Source organism: Sinocyclocheilus anshuiensis, unplaced genomic scaffold (assembly GCF_001515605.1).
Source record: "Sinocyclocheilus anshuiensis isolate Anshui unplaced genomic scaffold, SAMN03320099.WGS_v1.1 scaffold529, whole genome shotgun sequence".
Classification (NCBI taxonomy): domain Eukaryota; kingdom Metazoa; phylum Chordata; class Actinopteri; order Cypriniformes; family Cyprinidae; genus Sinocyclocheilus; species Sinocyclocheilus anshuiensis.
The window spans coordinates 235,732-252,964 of record NW_015540872.1 but is presented as its reverse complement, the minus strand read 5'-3'; the positions used below and the strand labels follow the sequence as shown (position 1 = coordinate 252,964).

At 37.4% G+C, this 17,233-nt stretch overlaps 1 protein-coding gene across 1 annotated transcript in view; it reads right to left on the bottom strand.

Moving 5' to 3' along the window:
• Positions 1 to 17,233, bottom strand: part of LOC107688171 (pleckstrin homology domain-containing family A member 7-like) — a 102,270-nt gene that overhangs the window by 19,307 nt on the left and 65,730 nt on the right. The window contains exons 5-10 of the mRNA XM_016485764.1: positions 15,684 to 15,795; positions 12,249 to 12,353; positions 11,841 to 11,913; positions 11,358 to 11,458; positions 4,389 to 4,564; positions 770 to 1,210 (exon numbers count right to left, since the gene is read on the bottom strand). Of these exons, the coding sequence (XP_016341250.1) occupies positions 770 to 1,210; positions 4,389 to 4,564; positions 11,358 to 11,458; positions 11,841 to 11,913; positions 12,249 to 12,353; positions 15,684 to 15,795 (1,008 nt within the window). The remainder of the gene's footprint in view (positions 1 to 769; positions 1,211 to 4,388; positions 4,565 to 11,357; positions 11,459 to 11,840; positions 11,914 to 12,248; positions 12,354 to 15,683; positions 15,796 to 17,233) is intronic.

Here is a 17,233-nt window from a genome sequence, read left to right as displayed (position 1 = left end):
GGTAAACATAAATTTTTTTTTTTTAGATGTTTAGTATTATGATTAGCAATATAAAAATGTGTGTTTATGTTTGTATATATGTATACAGTATATACACTACTGTTCAAAAATTTGAAGTTGGTAAGATTAAAAAAATATATATTTTGAAAGAAATCGCTCATGTTCACCCAGGGTTGCATTTATTTGATCAAAAATACAGTAACAATACAGTAACAACATTACAATTAAAAATTACAATTACAATTTAAAACAACTTTTTAATACAGATTTTGAATTCTTTTAAATTCTTTTTTTTTTTTTTATAAATTATAATTTAATTATAATTTATATTACATATATAAGTTTAAGTGAAAAAACTTAAGGTAAGGTATTGTTAACTTAAAAAGGTAAGGTATTGTTTTACTGCTAAATTGTTTTGCTGGGTGTTTTTCTGCTAAAATGCAGATATGTCCCATGGGCTTTTATTTTAAGTGCAATAGTGTAAATGTGATTACTGGATGGTTTTTTACAACAAAAAAAAAAAGAAAAAAAACTGTAATAACCAGAATGCTGTTGCTACAACACAAAACATTCCCTTTAATATTTAGTGTGTTTACATCATAACCACTAGTGGGAGCTCCTTCATAAGAAGAATCTATATGTGAACTGAATCCTACAATGGCTCCAGTTCCCAATGTTAAATCATTTAATTAGAGTATTACATATAACCCTGTATGCTTTTCTAACATTTTTTTCCCTTATCACTGCACAACAAACACACAAAACTGACCTTTTGGGGTCTCCTTTCTGCACCTTCACCCAGTGCTCGACCTGAGCCAGCGCAGTTTTCCTTTGCACCTTTTTCTCTGTGTCTGTACGGGGGACGAGACCCCTCTTATACACCACGTTCCCGTTCTGATCAGGAGGTATGCCCGAGGGGGGCAGCCCGTTCCTGTGAGTGGGCACTGTGGAAGGTGGGCGACAATGGGCACCTGATTGGGAAATCCCTTCCATCTCCAACTCTCCAGAGGAGATTTTAACAGGATCCTCCATCAATTCCTTGCTGTAAACGTAGCAGTCCTCCCCATCTCGCTCCGGCCTCAGCTCTACCACCTCCACATGTGCTGTCTGCTGGAGGGCCTCGGCCTGGGAGGAGCTTTTGATGCTGCTGCAGAAATGGTTGGTCTGAGGGACTGCTTGCTGCTCAGATTTGAAGCTTCTTTCGGCTTCTCTGTGGAAGGAGAGATAGTTATTTAATAGTAGAAAACAAACAGTTAATATTTGACCTTTAACATGAGATTTAACTTAAGACTTATTTCCGATGATGCATCAGTATTAGGAAGTAAACAGGACAGAAGAGAGTTTAGACTTTTGCATGAATTATACAGTAACTGAATCTACAACTCAATGTACAGATAACTGACCTTGTACCGACTATCATCAATGGTGAAAACAGATGCTGCTTCAATTTTTTTGTGTGGAAACCAAACTCTTTTTGTGCCCAAATGAAGACAGATTTGGTTTCAAAATATTCAAAAAGGGATTTTTTTTTTTGTTGTTGGACTAATTATTCCTTCCTACACAGGTGATAGGTGGCATAACTTGATCATTTTAGTATATTTTAGTCTAATTTGACCAGATATGGCATAATTAACAAATCCATTTGTTGTTATTGTTGTTATTGTACAAATTAATGTATCAATTAATTTAATTTCATCAGTTAATTTAAGGTCATCATTTCAGCTACTCGTTTTCTTACTAGATCAGCCCAAACACATAACTGACAAAAGCATTCACTAATTTAGAAATGATTTTAAAAGTTATTATTTAAAACACATTCATGATACATTTACAAATGAAACTCAAAAGGAAACTTGAAATGCATCAAAGCACATTAAAAATCTAATTGATAAAGGTAAAGTCATCATGTGCAATACTGTCAATCTATCCCTAGATGGCACTGTTATATTACTTTCAAAATCTCCCTCAAATCTAGGGCCTACAGAGGAACCTCAAAACAGTACAGCAGCACTAACGTTGACATTTCACCGCTCATCGTGATCAGACAGGTGGTCAGGCATCAGATTGGCAAGTATAGCAACACTGCCAACAATCCACATACGTGTGTAAAAGCATTTGCCTACAAAATCCAACAAATACAGCCACTACACTAGCCCTACCAACCATAAATGACATTATAAACCACCTTCAGGGTTATTAACCACCTACTCTCCTTTTTTATGAATACTATAAAAGCCCAGCTATAAGGAAAGCCCTAGGGACAAACCCTCTCTGCACTCATGGAAGTGAAGAGCATGGGGGCAGCACACTAACATCACGCCCCAGTCCAAGTGTTGTGTTCTGGGCTGGTGGCCCACAGTCAGCTGGCTGCAGCGTGCCGCAGTGATACTCCTCCCCAGAGCTGCAGTGTCAAAGTGTACACAACTATGGCACTGTGCCTCTGCACCAGCACAACAGCAGCATATGAGTGAGTACACCATGCTGTTTTTGCTGTACCCATGATCTATACATCACATCAGACATGAGCTTAAAGGAATAGTTCACCCAAAAATTTAAATTTGCTGAAAATTTACTCACCCCCAGGCTATCCAGAATGTAGATGAATTTGTTTCTTCATCAGAACAGATTGAGAAATTTAGCCTTTGATTACTTTCTCACCAATGTTTTCTCTGCAGTGAATGGGTGCCATCAGAATGAGAGTTCAAAGAGCTGATAAAAACATCACAATAATCCACAAAATAAAGAACCATTTAGAAACGAAAACAGTCCAAAACAGATCTACTGGACTGGAGTCATGTGGATTACTTGTGGACTATTGTGATGTTTTTTCAGCTGTTTGGACTCTCATTCTGATGGCACCCATTCACTGCAGAGGATCCATTGCTGAGCAAGTGATGTAATGATACATTTCTACAAATCCATTCTGATGAAGAAACAAAATCATCCACATCGTGGATGGCCTGAGGGTAAGTACATTTTCATTTTTAGGTGAACTATTCCTTTAAATAACTAGTCCACAGCATACAGCTACAGTTTATTAATGACATTAGCATTTCCAGTGAATGTAATACCTATCTTAAAAAGGATCCAAATACTTTCGAGGACAGCAAATTGTCCCCATAATGAATTTATTGAAGTAGCAATTTCAAATACACAACCAAGTCAGCACAAAGAGCAAAGCTGCAGTCACATTGAGCCTAGAAAATTACTTTAGACCCCAAAATACTGCAAACCAGGCAATTTTTAGGTTTGTGTATGCTTTGAATTCAGCCAAGAGGTCAATTTGTGATGTTTAGATGCTCTTTAGGTCAGTTATAAGATTAATATCTTTGTGCTTTGGGAATTCGCAGTTCAGAGCTTAACAAACTTAAATTTGAGTACACAGTGAACGACAACAGTTTTTATTTTATTTTATTTATTTATTTTGCATGTGCATGCCAGCCTCCCGAGTTGAATACAAATGAATGGAGCTCAAAGTCAAGAATGGCTTTGACAAGAATGACAAGAATGAACCCTGATAGATGGCTGACATCATTGGACAGCCTTCACTAGATCAATTAAACTTAACAGTAGTGCAGAAACCATTTAGACCACTTCACTTCTATTGTGCATGAAATTCTCATAGCTGGAAATATCAATCATCACATCACATCACATCACATACAGGCCAAGGCAAAAGAACATAATATCAAAGTAAAGAAAATAAAGTTTAAGTGACAGTAATGAGTGTTAAATACAGGAAATTCAAGTGTAAGGAGAAAGCAGTGAAGAGAAAAATTAATACTATACTGGGTTATTTTCTCAAAATGTCTAAAATTGTAAGCCAGTTCTTAAAGAAAAATGAACTTTTGACTTTTTTTAATGTGACATTTTTCCGAGAAAGAATATGTAAGGGAACTTTTAAGGACATCTGTGGGGGATCTGTATGGACAAAATCCACAGGGATTTGACTGGACCATGAGGTAGTGAAAAATATTACAGTGATATTATTGGGTAGTATTATTTTTCTCCAGCCATTCAGTCTTGGCCATGTCAGCAGAAAATAAACGTTTTTTCAGAGGTCCTATTTATTAAAACAGTGTATTTCTATGAATCCAACACAATCAGGAAGATTTATCAAGGACGTTTTTTTTTTCAATCCATCGTTGTCTATTATTTTATATTTTTGTATTTTGATGTATTTTTTATGTTTTTATGCATTTGCTGTCTGCTTTTCCTCGTTTGTATTATGTCTGACAAATAAAATCACTATTTGAAAAAATAAATAAATAAAGCAAGGGTTATCCTGTTGTATTTAATGGAATATAGTGCCCAGGTCTCTGAGATACTGATCTTGTTTCTAGACACTAGCCCTGAGAAAAGATTTGCAGCAGCAGGAGGTGACTGACCTCTTCACGCCATGGCTCTGCATCAGCGCAGCCTGGTTCATGGCCCGGATCCAGCCATTCATGTCCTCTTGTGTGTCAGCGCTGAAGAAATAGGTCCTCATGCCACAGTGCTCGGCCTGCGAGCCAATCAGAGAATTCTTATTGTAAATGTAGGAGCGCATTCCCGTGTGGCAGGCCTGAGGGAGAGACAGAGACAGAGGGGACCATCAGCTCTGACCATACATAGAGGTTGCACATGCACGTGAGGCACCAGACCAGAAGGCCCCAGTATAACAAGCTCAGGAGTCATGCTCAACTGGTCTGTTTATTTTGGTCATCAGAGCTGAGGAAATGGCATTTAAGAGGATTACCAACCAATGATAACTACATTATCATTGTTACAAATACTACCATGCACTTCAGTCAAATGATCTGCACTAGTGGTCTGTACTGTGCAAGCATTTGAGACTTTTGTTGAAAAATAATGAATTAATAATTGTTGTACTGCAGTCAGACTACGCTTCAGAACATGGAAGTCCATTATGCCTTGGAGTATAAAAGCTGATAACCATGAGAAAGTTTAAAATAAACTTTGTGAGACAGAAAGTCGAATTTTTGAGATATACAATAGTTCAAAAAATGTTGGGTCGGTAAGTTTTTATAATGCTTATAAAAGAAGTCTCCTACTCACCAAGGCTGCTTTTATTTGGAAAACAGTAAAACAGTAAATGAAGTATTATAATGTAATAATTGAAAACATTTTAAAATAACCATTTATATTTTAATATATGTGATTCTTTGGATTCTTTGACTAATAAAAAAGTTCTAAAGAACAGCAGTTATTTAAAAATTGAAATCTTTTTTTTTTAATTACAAATGTCTTTACTGTCAATTTTATCAATTGAATGCATCCTTGCTGAATAAAAGTATTAATTTCTTTCATAAAAAATGTGGGAAACAAATATGGAACATAAAATTTTGAGGTATAAAATCACAGTTCTAAACAATAAAGTTGTAACTGGAAGAAATTAATTTATGTGGACATTAAGTCGCTATTTTGAGTTAAAACATCAGTAACCTTTTACTTTTTTTTAACCCTGAGGTAGAAACAGGCTTCCATAGAATAAAAACCCATCAATGTCAGGAAATCAACATTGAAGATCTGAACTCCAACCTTCAGTACACAGCATACAAATGATAAATAAATAAACCGAGCCGTTCCTGCAGAGGAGAGATGATTGAAATTCTTTTCTACTTATTTCACGTATTCCAGCAGTATCATATAATTTACTTCAGCAGAAGGTTTACACACAAGTGTCTCTGTACATGCACTCCCCCTCTTCATTTGGTTATCAAGTGTACACACAAGTGTTCAAATACTTTTTGGGTCAATTGTACATGCCAAACACACTACACAAATGTAAAAAAAAAAAACACAATATTAAAGATGCACACAAATACTTAAATAAACAAAGCTGTTAATTTCCTTACTCTGTTTAATGCCAGGGTTAACAGCCCCCCCAGCTAAACTAGCTCCATGCACCTTCTGTTCACTAAATCTGCTACTGCCAAAATGCAACTGTTGGTCTAATCTCTCTGATGGGGGTACGGCCACCACTCACACATCTAAACGCTTACAAACAGAGTCCAGCTCAGCGCTTTTGCCAGTCCCACCCAGACCCATTCAGACAGGCGGCAGACTGTCCTTTCCACCTCTACAACAACACACACACAGAGCTTACATCTGGTAACATTGACTCATTCTGTAGAAAGTCAATGCAGCGGCCTTTGGGCTACATCGAAGGTGCCTCTTAATTCACAACTCGACAGCTGCGTCTCTGCTCATGGCACATCTCTTCTGCCTCTCCAGGAGTCTATTATCCCGCATGTCACACACTAATGACTAAAGCAGCCCCTCCAATATCGGCTCCTGAAGTCTTCATATTATCCTACTGTTTTCTCATCGACTTTGTTGCAGTTCTTTGCCTGATAGCACACATGCGTTGACCAGAGAAGTCTATATGATGTGTGCGTTGTCATCTGAAAAACATATCTGCAAATCTGAACACTCAAAATGATTGACAGACTGTCTAAACAAGTGTCCTGCATTCTTCTGCAGTTTACAGACCCTAGTGCTGTCAGAACCGTGTCATATCTCAGGATACTTGTTTCAGTGATCTGTAAGGACGTAGAGAATTTTTTTAATTGTTATTCTATTAAAAAATGCTTTTAATTTCATATAATAAAATATATTACTCATATGCACACATCTACACATACAAATATGAATAAACAAAATAGCAGAAAGGAAAAATAAGGCACAAATCTAATAAGCATTAATCACATTTTATCATGACAAACAATGAGAAATGGAAGACAAAACCTGGGCAAGAGAAAAGTGATTTCAGTGCCTATTATAATATATCAAGTATCAGCTGCTGAAGGAAAGCATGTCTGCTGATATATATTCGTCTCACATTCCTGTCTTTAAGAAGTTAATGACCTCAGATTACCCATCTAGTCCTGGGCTTTCATTCAGCATTATCTCTCTAAGAGGGATATGCAGTAATTAATCAGAGGAATTTGCTCAATCACTCAACCCCTTCAGAGGTTAAAGGAATATTCTGGGTTATTTACTACTTAATATCTATGGACAGCATCTGTGGCACAAAAAGCAATGTTCCTAAGGTTGTGAAAAATGACCAAAAACAGAACTGTAGTTTAACTGTTATGAAAGCAGGGGTGCCAGAACATATAAAATATACAACTGTTGCAAAAGATCAGCCATAAAAAAAGTTATTGTGTTTGTAATGTTAAGTTATGTCCAATATAAAAAAAAATGTTTTTGTCCGAGGGACAAATCTTATAAATTCGAAGTTATATTTGGGGTATTCAAAAATATGCCACAAATGTTGTCCACAGATTAGATGTTGTAAATGACCTGGAATATTCCTCAGAAAGAAATTATATTTAAGTTAAACATTCAAGAAGACACTGCATACATACATACATACATACATACATACATTTGTTTAATGCCAAAACCTATCCTTTGGCCTTAATGTCTGTGAGAAATTCACATTTGGTTAAACACATACATAATAGTACAGAATAACAATTCAGATGTGTTATACATTAAAAGTTTGGGGTCATTAATTTTATTTAAAGAAATTACTACTTTGATTCAGCAAGTATGCAACAAATTGATCAAATGTGACAGTAAATATTATAAATGTTACAATGCTGTTCTTTTGAACTTAATGTCACAGTTTCCATAATAAAATATATAGCAGCACAACTGTTTTCAAAACTGGTGATAAGAAATGCTTCTTGAAAACCAAATCAGCATATTAGAATAATTTCTGGAGGAGTAATGGCCACTGAGAATTCAGCTTTGTTGTCACAACAATAAATTACATTTTTAAATATTTTAAAATGTATTTAAAATATCAAAAATGTAATATTTCGCAATATTACTGTTTTTACTTCATTTTTGATACAACAACATTAAATAAATCTTACCGACCCCAAACTTTTGAACGGTAGTGTATATACAAAAAAAATTAAATATAATATGCATACAAGTTAACAACTTCATATTATAGTTACAGTACTGAAAATTGAAAAGTGACTCAATAGCATATGAGAGTGTAGAAATGTGTGGATGATAACCAACACTGGAAATACTGATGCATGTGATGAAGTGAGAAGAGGAATTGAGCAATGCCAGTCTGCAACAGTCCTTATCTTTACTATGAGATTCACACATTCATAAGGACATATCAGCATATCCAATATTCACATCAGGTAGATGAATATGAAGACAGGATTGTCGAGCTGGCATTGCCTGTTCCTGAGGAAGCAGAATGAGTTGCAGAATGCATGCTGAAACACATCAATGCACATGGGCTATGTGCATTTTTCATCTGCATAGGAAAATGCCATACAGGGATGGTGATGGAGTGGAGATCTGCTGATAGTAATGAATGGAAATTAAAGTACCTATTCATGCAAGAGGCTGACTCAGGAGACGGCCCTTCCACCAGATGCACCCGGTTCAGCTCCCATAATGCACCAGGTCACAACAGGAAGCAATAGGCCAATAGGAATGAGAGAATAAGTGTGAGTTGTGCAAAAACAGAGGGAGGTGAATCACGGCCTATGTGAAAAATGTTAACCAAAACTAGAAGATGTGTTGAAATGTCCCTGGTTGTGAAATATCAGTCAGATAAGCAGGGTGAGTGGAAATGCAATTAACATTAGAGGCAGCACAGCTAAGCAGAAATACGCCACTGGGAGAGCAAAAGTACAAAACTCCAGAGAACAGGACAAGATGAGTAATAAACATCATAATATTTAACTGCTGTAGCTGAATAAATGAATCAATTAAAGCTAAGAATCATGAGTTCTTCTATGCCTAAATTCAAATACATGACATATCATATCCTATATGAAAAATAAGACCTTTCATGACTTCATATTCTTAGATCTGTCAACAACCAGACAGTTGATTCTCTGAAAAGAACATATTCTTAAGAATCATTAATTTGGTATTCAGGCTGCACTGTATGTTTTTGATTCACTCAAAAACTGCTCATACTCAAATTTGCAGTCACATTTACCATTGTTCTGTGAATTTTTTGTGCAAAATCCAGGCATTTCAATTTAGAATTCAATAGAGATTTGACCAACAGATCATATTTAAATACAGAAATTAACCTTACTACAGACAGTTCTAAAGATATCTTAATATTACAGAAAATAAACATGCAAGACTCTTCTTCACATGTACAGTATGCAGACAAACTAATTAATTGCTGACTAAGAGAAGACAGTTAGAGCAGAAAACATTAGACAAACAGCATACCTTACGGTCTAATTCACATGAAAATAAAGCAGCCAGATGTTCAAATAGCTGCTGGCTAGTTTCACTGATGGAGATCTCCTAACTAAAAACCTGCTAATTAACACCCAGAGCACCAATGAGAGAACAGGGCCCCTCACCTTGCTCTGGTACATTACAGACTGTAGGGCAAGTAAGAGGGAGGATATTAGAAATAGAGTAGATGTATAATTAACCTGCCTGCTGGCACAATATTCAAACAAATTCCAGCACTGGGGAATACGGGCAGGGTAATGGAGTTTGAACGATGCACTGTGTACCCATAGGGAAGAATGACTGAGCGGAGGAAATGAATGAGCTGCAGTGATGGGATCAAACATTCCTGGAGTATTGTTCTTCAGAAGAGGCTGAAGAAGGTGCTTTAGGAGGAGACCGAGGTAGATTAAGCAAAAACGCAAAGCTTGACACAAATTTCAAAGTTAGAGGTTAGCTATCAGTGAAAAAATGCTGTTTTTTCCACCTCTGTGGTACAAGGGTTTAAGCCAGACTTGATTTTCCAGAGCATTAGGTATAATAGAAATGGTTTTAAGCCTTCTGGGATATTCTGTTCTTAAACATTATTTCACTGTCCGCCAGACTGCAACAGTGGGAGGAAGTTTGTGAGGCTCAATGGAAACTTGCCATAAAATAGGCCTCACTCAGAGAAGGGTTTAGATAATGATGTTCCCATGTCCGCTCTGTGAAAGAGAACAGGACTGTGGAAAACTTGTTGAACGAGTTGGGTGGAAGCTCAGTGTGAATTCCTGTGAGCAAACAGCAGCTTTGGTGATGACAGCATTGTGATAACAGACATCGAGGGGAACAGTACCAGTCAAAAAGAGATGGGCTATTCCAAATTTAAAGAATAAGTCATGAGAGGCTGCAAGATACAGTGTTTTACCACATTTGAACCATGCTGGTAGATAACACAAAGCTCAAAAAGCTCTACCTAATCAGCACTATGATTAAAAAAACTGTAAATAATCAAATTCAATATTTTTTAAATTAGTGTTGCATTTAATCAAACATTGCATATATTTCAATAATATAGTTAGTAATACAGTATAGTAATATAATAATATAGTATATCATATAATAATATAGTATTAATATACTATATTACAATGTGATGCATTTATATAAAATATGAGACGCTTCTAACTTGGCTCGTTTTGAGGGTCTGAGGGTCTTCATCTCCATGACAAGAATATATTATGGTGCTTTTCCACTGCGTGGTATGACTCGGCTCGGCCCGGCACGGCTCAGCAGCATGGCTCGGTTTGCATTTCCTCTGAAGTTTAGTATCGCTTTAGAGTGGGCGGGATTATTCACATGTCGTTATAGTTGCGCCCCCTCTATTGCCGCGACTCCTGAAAAACTTTTTCATTCCGCGTCGCCCCATCAAGCTCGCTGGATCCGCTCCTCTATCAACGAGAGGAACGTCTGTACTTCCCCAACAGACACCGAAACAGACACTTTTTGGTTGTTAAAAAAGGTGCGCTCGTTCAAAACAGTTGCGTTCGATCCTTCGCTGGCTGTGCTGATTTAAATCTAGCGGTTCTGTTGTTTGTGTCGCAAGTTCAGTGACGCAGGTAGTGACGATTCTCTCCGGCCAATCCGTGATCAGCAGAGTTTACACGTCACGTTTTGGTAACTGTACGGTTCACTTGGAACCTCAACCGAGGTGGTACTAAAAAAAGTACCAGGTACCAGGTTCTGTACCCAGTGGAAAACCCCCCAAAAGTGAACCGTACCGAGCCGTACCGTGCCGTACCATGCAGTGGAAAAGCGCCATTAGATAACTGAGTACAGGAACATGATGCTATTAGTTAAAACAAGCAGAGTTTTAGTTGAGTCCCTTATGAGGTTGTGAGCACCCTGAGCAGAGAAAGCTTACTCAGTGGTCTGTGTGGTCAGAAGAGGGCAGAGAGGGGAGCCAAACAACTGCCACATTAATCAGTCATCCCTGACTGCTGCCCACACAACACCACTGATAATATGCCACATGACACAGACTTCCTGAAGGCGTAGCCAATGAAGCCAGTGAAGGTGAGCCTACACACAGGAACAGAGTAGCATTAGAGTGCAGATTATCATGATGCTCTTACCTTGAAGGCATACTTGCGGCTGATGTGGTCCTCGGGTCCCACGGGGGAAATGACATAGCTGGGCAGAGGAATGCTACCCAGAACCGTCTCCTCTCGACTATCTGTGAGCAAAGTACAGATGTTAGGTGAAAATATTTGAAAATGGTTAGATTACAATTGAACAGTGGTTAGTTTGTTTGTTGGCAATACTCTTAAACACAGATGACAGAAAGTAAGTGAGATGCCACTCTGTCCACCAAAATGATTAAAGATCAAAACAGTGCTATACTTAATGTGAACTGTAAAAATCATATGATTATTCAATATGATATGTGCAAGCAAAAAACCTGAAAAACCTGCTATTGCGTATTAAATTATAGGTACTCTCATAATAATGTATTAAAGAAATGATGTGTTTTACTTATAAAACATGATTACTGTGCAATATAATTAGAGACTGTTTTAGATAATTGCAGCTAATTAAAGCTGAGTATTATAACTCACCTTTATAGTAAAACAGGCAGTAATCAGACAACACAAACCATTTCCTCTTCCACAGTCTCATGCCTGAGCTGTCCTGATGGTGGAAGAACAATAATCGGCCCACAAAATAATTTTCAGAAAATTTAAAAAATAAATAAATAAAATAACAGTCAGTTCATCATCCAACATCATCCAACCAATGTAAATATTAGTATTAGCATTTAATTGAAGGCCCCTTTGTTTAGACTGAATATTTATCTAATATGCTATGTTGAATAACATGTTCAGTTAATCAGCTTATTGCCTGTGGGTCTTAGTTCATCATAAGGCCTAATTAAGAACTAATCTAACATCTGAACACTATTCAGTTCAGATCAAAATTAGATTCTGTAATCACTCGCATTAGGGTTTCACTTTTGAGGGCCGCACCTGTTTGTAGAGCCATCCTCTTACCACCACTGGGACATTAGGGTTCCTTTTGATGGAATGGTCACGCTTGCCAAAGCAATGCACCTTCCCACTGGGTTTCAAACTCTATGGAAAAAGAAAAAAGAAAACCACTTGCTTCATTTGATTTGATTAAAAATGCTGCATACATAGGCATCAGTAAGGTAAAGTGGCATCCAAAAGCATTTGGATGCTTGACTTTGTTATTTTTTAAGTGTGGCCAAAGTGTCAAAAAACATTCTGGGGCTAATTTATGTTCAAGGAAAACACTTTTGCTGCAAAATGCTTACAATAACAGAGTTTGTTGCATTTATTAATCTTGATCCGTATAAAGTTCAATTCAACTGATCATTTGTCAACATTAATAAAAGACGGCACAGCTTTATTAGGCTGCTGTCACAAGACCTATTTCACGGATCCAATACTGATACTCATGCATTTTGTTTTGCAACTGTTTACATTAACTTAAGACAAAACCGACAGTACTTTCTCAATTTGGTACTCGCAGTCAGGGCCACATTAACCATTGGGCTAGGCGGGGCTGAAGCCCTGGGGCCCGGACAAGGAGGGGGCCCGTGATTGGCTGTGGAGTAGATTGACTGGTCATCGGTAGCGCCGATTGCCAAAGCCCCGCCCCTCACATATTAGCGCTACTATTCAGTGGAGCTTTTCCATATATTCCATGCATTACCTTTAGAGATTAAAACATAACGTTTGAATTTGGTTTACCAATCAAATGCATTTATTCTATATTTTTACTTTTTACCCTTGCACCACGTATCAATCAGGTGATCTCTGCAATGTACGCATTCACCTCTTCACTTCGTTCTGGCATAACCTGTAAATGGTCATGCAAAGAACAATCTTCGATAAGTAAAAATGTAAACTATTCTAAAAGAAAGTGAGAGCGGCTATTCTAAAAAAAATGAGGAGAGAGGGGAAAACATGAGTTAGTCACTAAAATCCACAGCTAGTTTATTTTACTAAAGCTGATGATGGAGTGGGAGTTGTGGAACCGCAAATGGACCGGACACATGAGCAGATAAAAACACAGCGTCATCATCCCCACAGAGTTTAGGTTAGTTTGATTATTAACTTGATAGATATTGCTTTTTGTGTTTGAACAAACTCTATAGGCCTAGTATATTCGCTTATGGGTTGAGAAATTCATTTTGCGCGTAATGATGTAAGCTTTTCATTTAAACGCATTTTAAGCATTGTGGTTTAAAAACAAATGTAACTGTTCAGGGACATTACGCAGTGGGGCAGAATTCATTTTGGCAAATGCGCACGTTGCGGTTTCAGCCTGACTCGCGTGGCGCGCATCTGCTCGTACAGCGCCAGTCTAAACTTTCGTTATTTTTCGTGCCTTGTGCTTAAACGTTCAAATGCACAGTTATGTGTCAAATGTCTCCTCATCAACACAGTTATCTGTGTCTTAAACGAACGTTAATAGTTAAATATACAGAGACTTGTGAAATAGATTTTCATGACTTTTCAAAAACTTTTTGAGTTTATTTATTTTTACAAAACTTTCTAGGCCTGGAAATTGCTGTTCAATGACTTTTCCAGGTTTTTCATGACCGTACGAACCCTAATGTGATGATCGGGTGCGGTTATCTAAATCATACAAAAATACAGGTGCGGGCGGTTGGCGGGTGGATAATTTATTTGAAGCTGCGGATTCGGGTGACGTTTTAGCTCATCCGCGCATCACTAGCGCACACACAGAGTGTTACTTGAGAGTTAAATTAGATTTTTATTTTTTTTAAAAGCGAGACAATGACAAGCTTGGAGCCTGGTTTATTCCCAGTAAAGTGTGTGTGTGGTCCTGGTAAACCCTAGATTATGGGAACAAAATGCCTTAAAGATGGCAATATCCAAAATCCTTGTCCTTGTGGGGACATTTTTTTGGTCCCCATGAGGAAACAAGCTTATAATTCAAAGATTTTTTATTCTTTTTATAAATGCTAAAAGTTTCCAGTGAGGGGTAGGTTTAGGTTGGTGGAGGGCAATAGAAAACACAGTTTGTACAGTATAAAAACCATTAGGCCTATGGAATGTCCCTTATGGGACATGGAAACCCAACTTGTGTGTGTGTGCGCAGAGATGAGGGCCTCTGGGATGGATCGATCGGTTTGTGAACGCTCATATGATGCTGACACAGTCCTGTCATTGACATTCACATCCCAGCATCAGACTCTTTACCACACAGTGACACAGCCAATGTGTGTCAGGCCAGGCCATTAAAACTTCAATGTGTCAAAATCACTCTCTAATAGGGAGAAATATCTGCATCTCTGCATTCCCATTACCAGTGAAAGTCGAGAAATGTATGTATGCATGCAAAATGAGTTATGATAAACAACATACATGTTGTCTAAAAATATGTAAATATATATATATATATATATATATACATTTTTAAATCTGCAAAAATGTCAACGATTCTGTGTTTTTCTGTCAATATGGGGTGCTGTGTGTACATTAATGATGAAAAAAAATTAACTTAAATGATTTTAGCAAATGGCTGCAATATAACAAAGAGTGAAAAATTGAAGGGGGTCTGAATACTTTCCGTACCCACTGTATATACATTTTTATGTAATTACAAATTATATAAATAAAATTGTGTTCACATACACACAATTTATGTAGGTAGAAATAAACACCCACTTTTATATAGATATTAATTAAAATTATTTGTAATTAATTATATTTATAATACAATTTTGTTCATTACATATTTTAAATGTATTAAAAATTTCAAATGAAAACGCTTAACACCCAGCCTGAAATGTAAGAGCTTGTCAGTTCTTCGACCTCTATTACAGCCCATGTTCTTTAACACCTGGAAAAACTCTACATATGGCAGTGTATATTAATGCACTAGACCAAGACAAAGTATTAGGGGCACCAGTAAAACTGTTCTACTGCATTTACACCTTGAGTGTAACTGTGCCACACACGCGCAGATTTAATTAGCAGGAAGTAGCGAGAGGCGTTCTGTGCATTTCTCAATCCCCTGCAGATGTTCTATGCAGTATTACCTCATGACCTCAGCACATTGCAGCCAACCCGCACAGGAGATTAAGTCCAGCTTCTCTGGTGCTAGAAAAATCAGTAACCTATTACACCTTCGGCTTGGGTCATTTATCAAATTTGGAGGAATATAGCCAAAATAGATGAGGCCAATTTACTCTACCCATTACCTATAAAAACATTATCAGTTTTCAATTATTTAATATGAGATACACACACACATTAGTAATGGTCAGGCTCGCTAGATAATTAGCCAGCTTGGCACTTTCAGGAACCGGAAGTGCTCTGTGTAAATGTTTGCCTTTATTGAGAATCAGTACTAATACCACATTAAAACAGTCTTAGATCAGCACTAAACGAGGCTGGGCTTCTCACCCTGGATCCTGAGGTGGTGTCCGCAGGGGATGAGGAGACGGTGACAGAGCACTCGCTGACCATACTGGGAGGCCTCGGCTCTGGTGGTGGCTTGGACATGCGTAAATTTGCCCTGCAAGAGTTAGAAATAAAAGACACGATCTTTACCAGGTATAAAGTGTGATTACAAATACAAGGTGAAATCATCAGTGAAAAAGGTACATTTTTGTAATTTAATAACCAACAAAAGTAAAGCAGAGCCTGGGGATGCATGCAAGTGTTCAAAAGTGGAAGAGACTTGAGTCACACATTGACAAACACATTCCCTGAGGGCAAACTGCTCAGAGACCAGAACAGGAGTAGTCAACAGACAATATCATAACTCAGCATACGCAACTCTAGTGAGAGTATTAGTCTCAGGTGACCTAAATATGGTAACAGTGACAACAACACATTAAGAAAAATATCCTAAAAGACACAATCAGCACCTGTCAATTAAGTCTACATCTATGTATATATCTATGTATATATCTATCTATCTATCTATCTATCATTTTATTTATCTATCAGTCTATCTATCAATGTATCTGCATATATACATATTATATATTTAGCTACCATATCTATGTACCATACAGTACCTATATCTATCTACTAACCTACAGTATATCTACATAGTCTGCATGAGTCTAACGGTTCCACTGGAATTATAGTAAAAAGAGTGTAAACACTCATATCAAAAGTGATGTTTGTTAAATAGGTGTTTAATAATAAATGATTAACCAAATGTTTGTGAAATGCCAGAGCCACAATCACTGTGATACAAATGCCTTAATGCCAGGCTGCTTCCTGGAAGTATTTGGGTCCATTTTTCTTTCCTAATAAGGAGAACTGCATAAAAAGCTGCATTGAGATTCAGGTAATGCTAATGTAACATTTTGGGTAAATCAGCAGAGAGAAGAGTAGAGCGCCAGAGAGATGAGGGAGAAGGGGGGGAATAGAGGACAGAAGAAAGGTGAAACAAACTGTCAGAGCTGCCACTGCAGGCAACAAATAAAAAACTTCTTCCAAACACTGTCAAAGAGAAGTGTCAAATTCAGAGACTGCAGGGAAAGGTATAACCTAGAGCGAACGCCACCAGAGAGCTGCACCGTTCAACCAAACATCTGTCACATTTCTAAATCTCCTCCAAGTAAATGACAAGGCATTTTGGACTGGTACCCAAGGAGTTATAATTCATTGGATAGACAGTTGCCTTTTCCCATAAAAATACAAAATTAATTTGTTATTGGGTAAATAGTTTATACGATGGAACAAAATACTATGAACAAATTCTGGGGGCAGACCTAAAATCAGAGCCAGACAGCACAGCCACAGAGTGCCTACAGTCTGTCTGATGCATATTACCCACAAAATTGCCCAGCGCTGGCTGAAATAACCTACTGCAATGGGATTGGCTGGCTCAACACATCTTCCAGAAATAAGGCTGCATAGGGTTTTTTATCAGTGTGCCTGGAAACAAAGCTATTTACAAGGTACCAGACTGTTCACATCTCATTTATTTTCCCTTC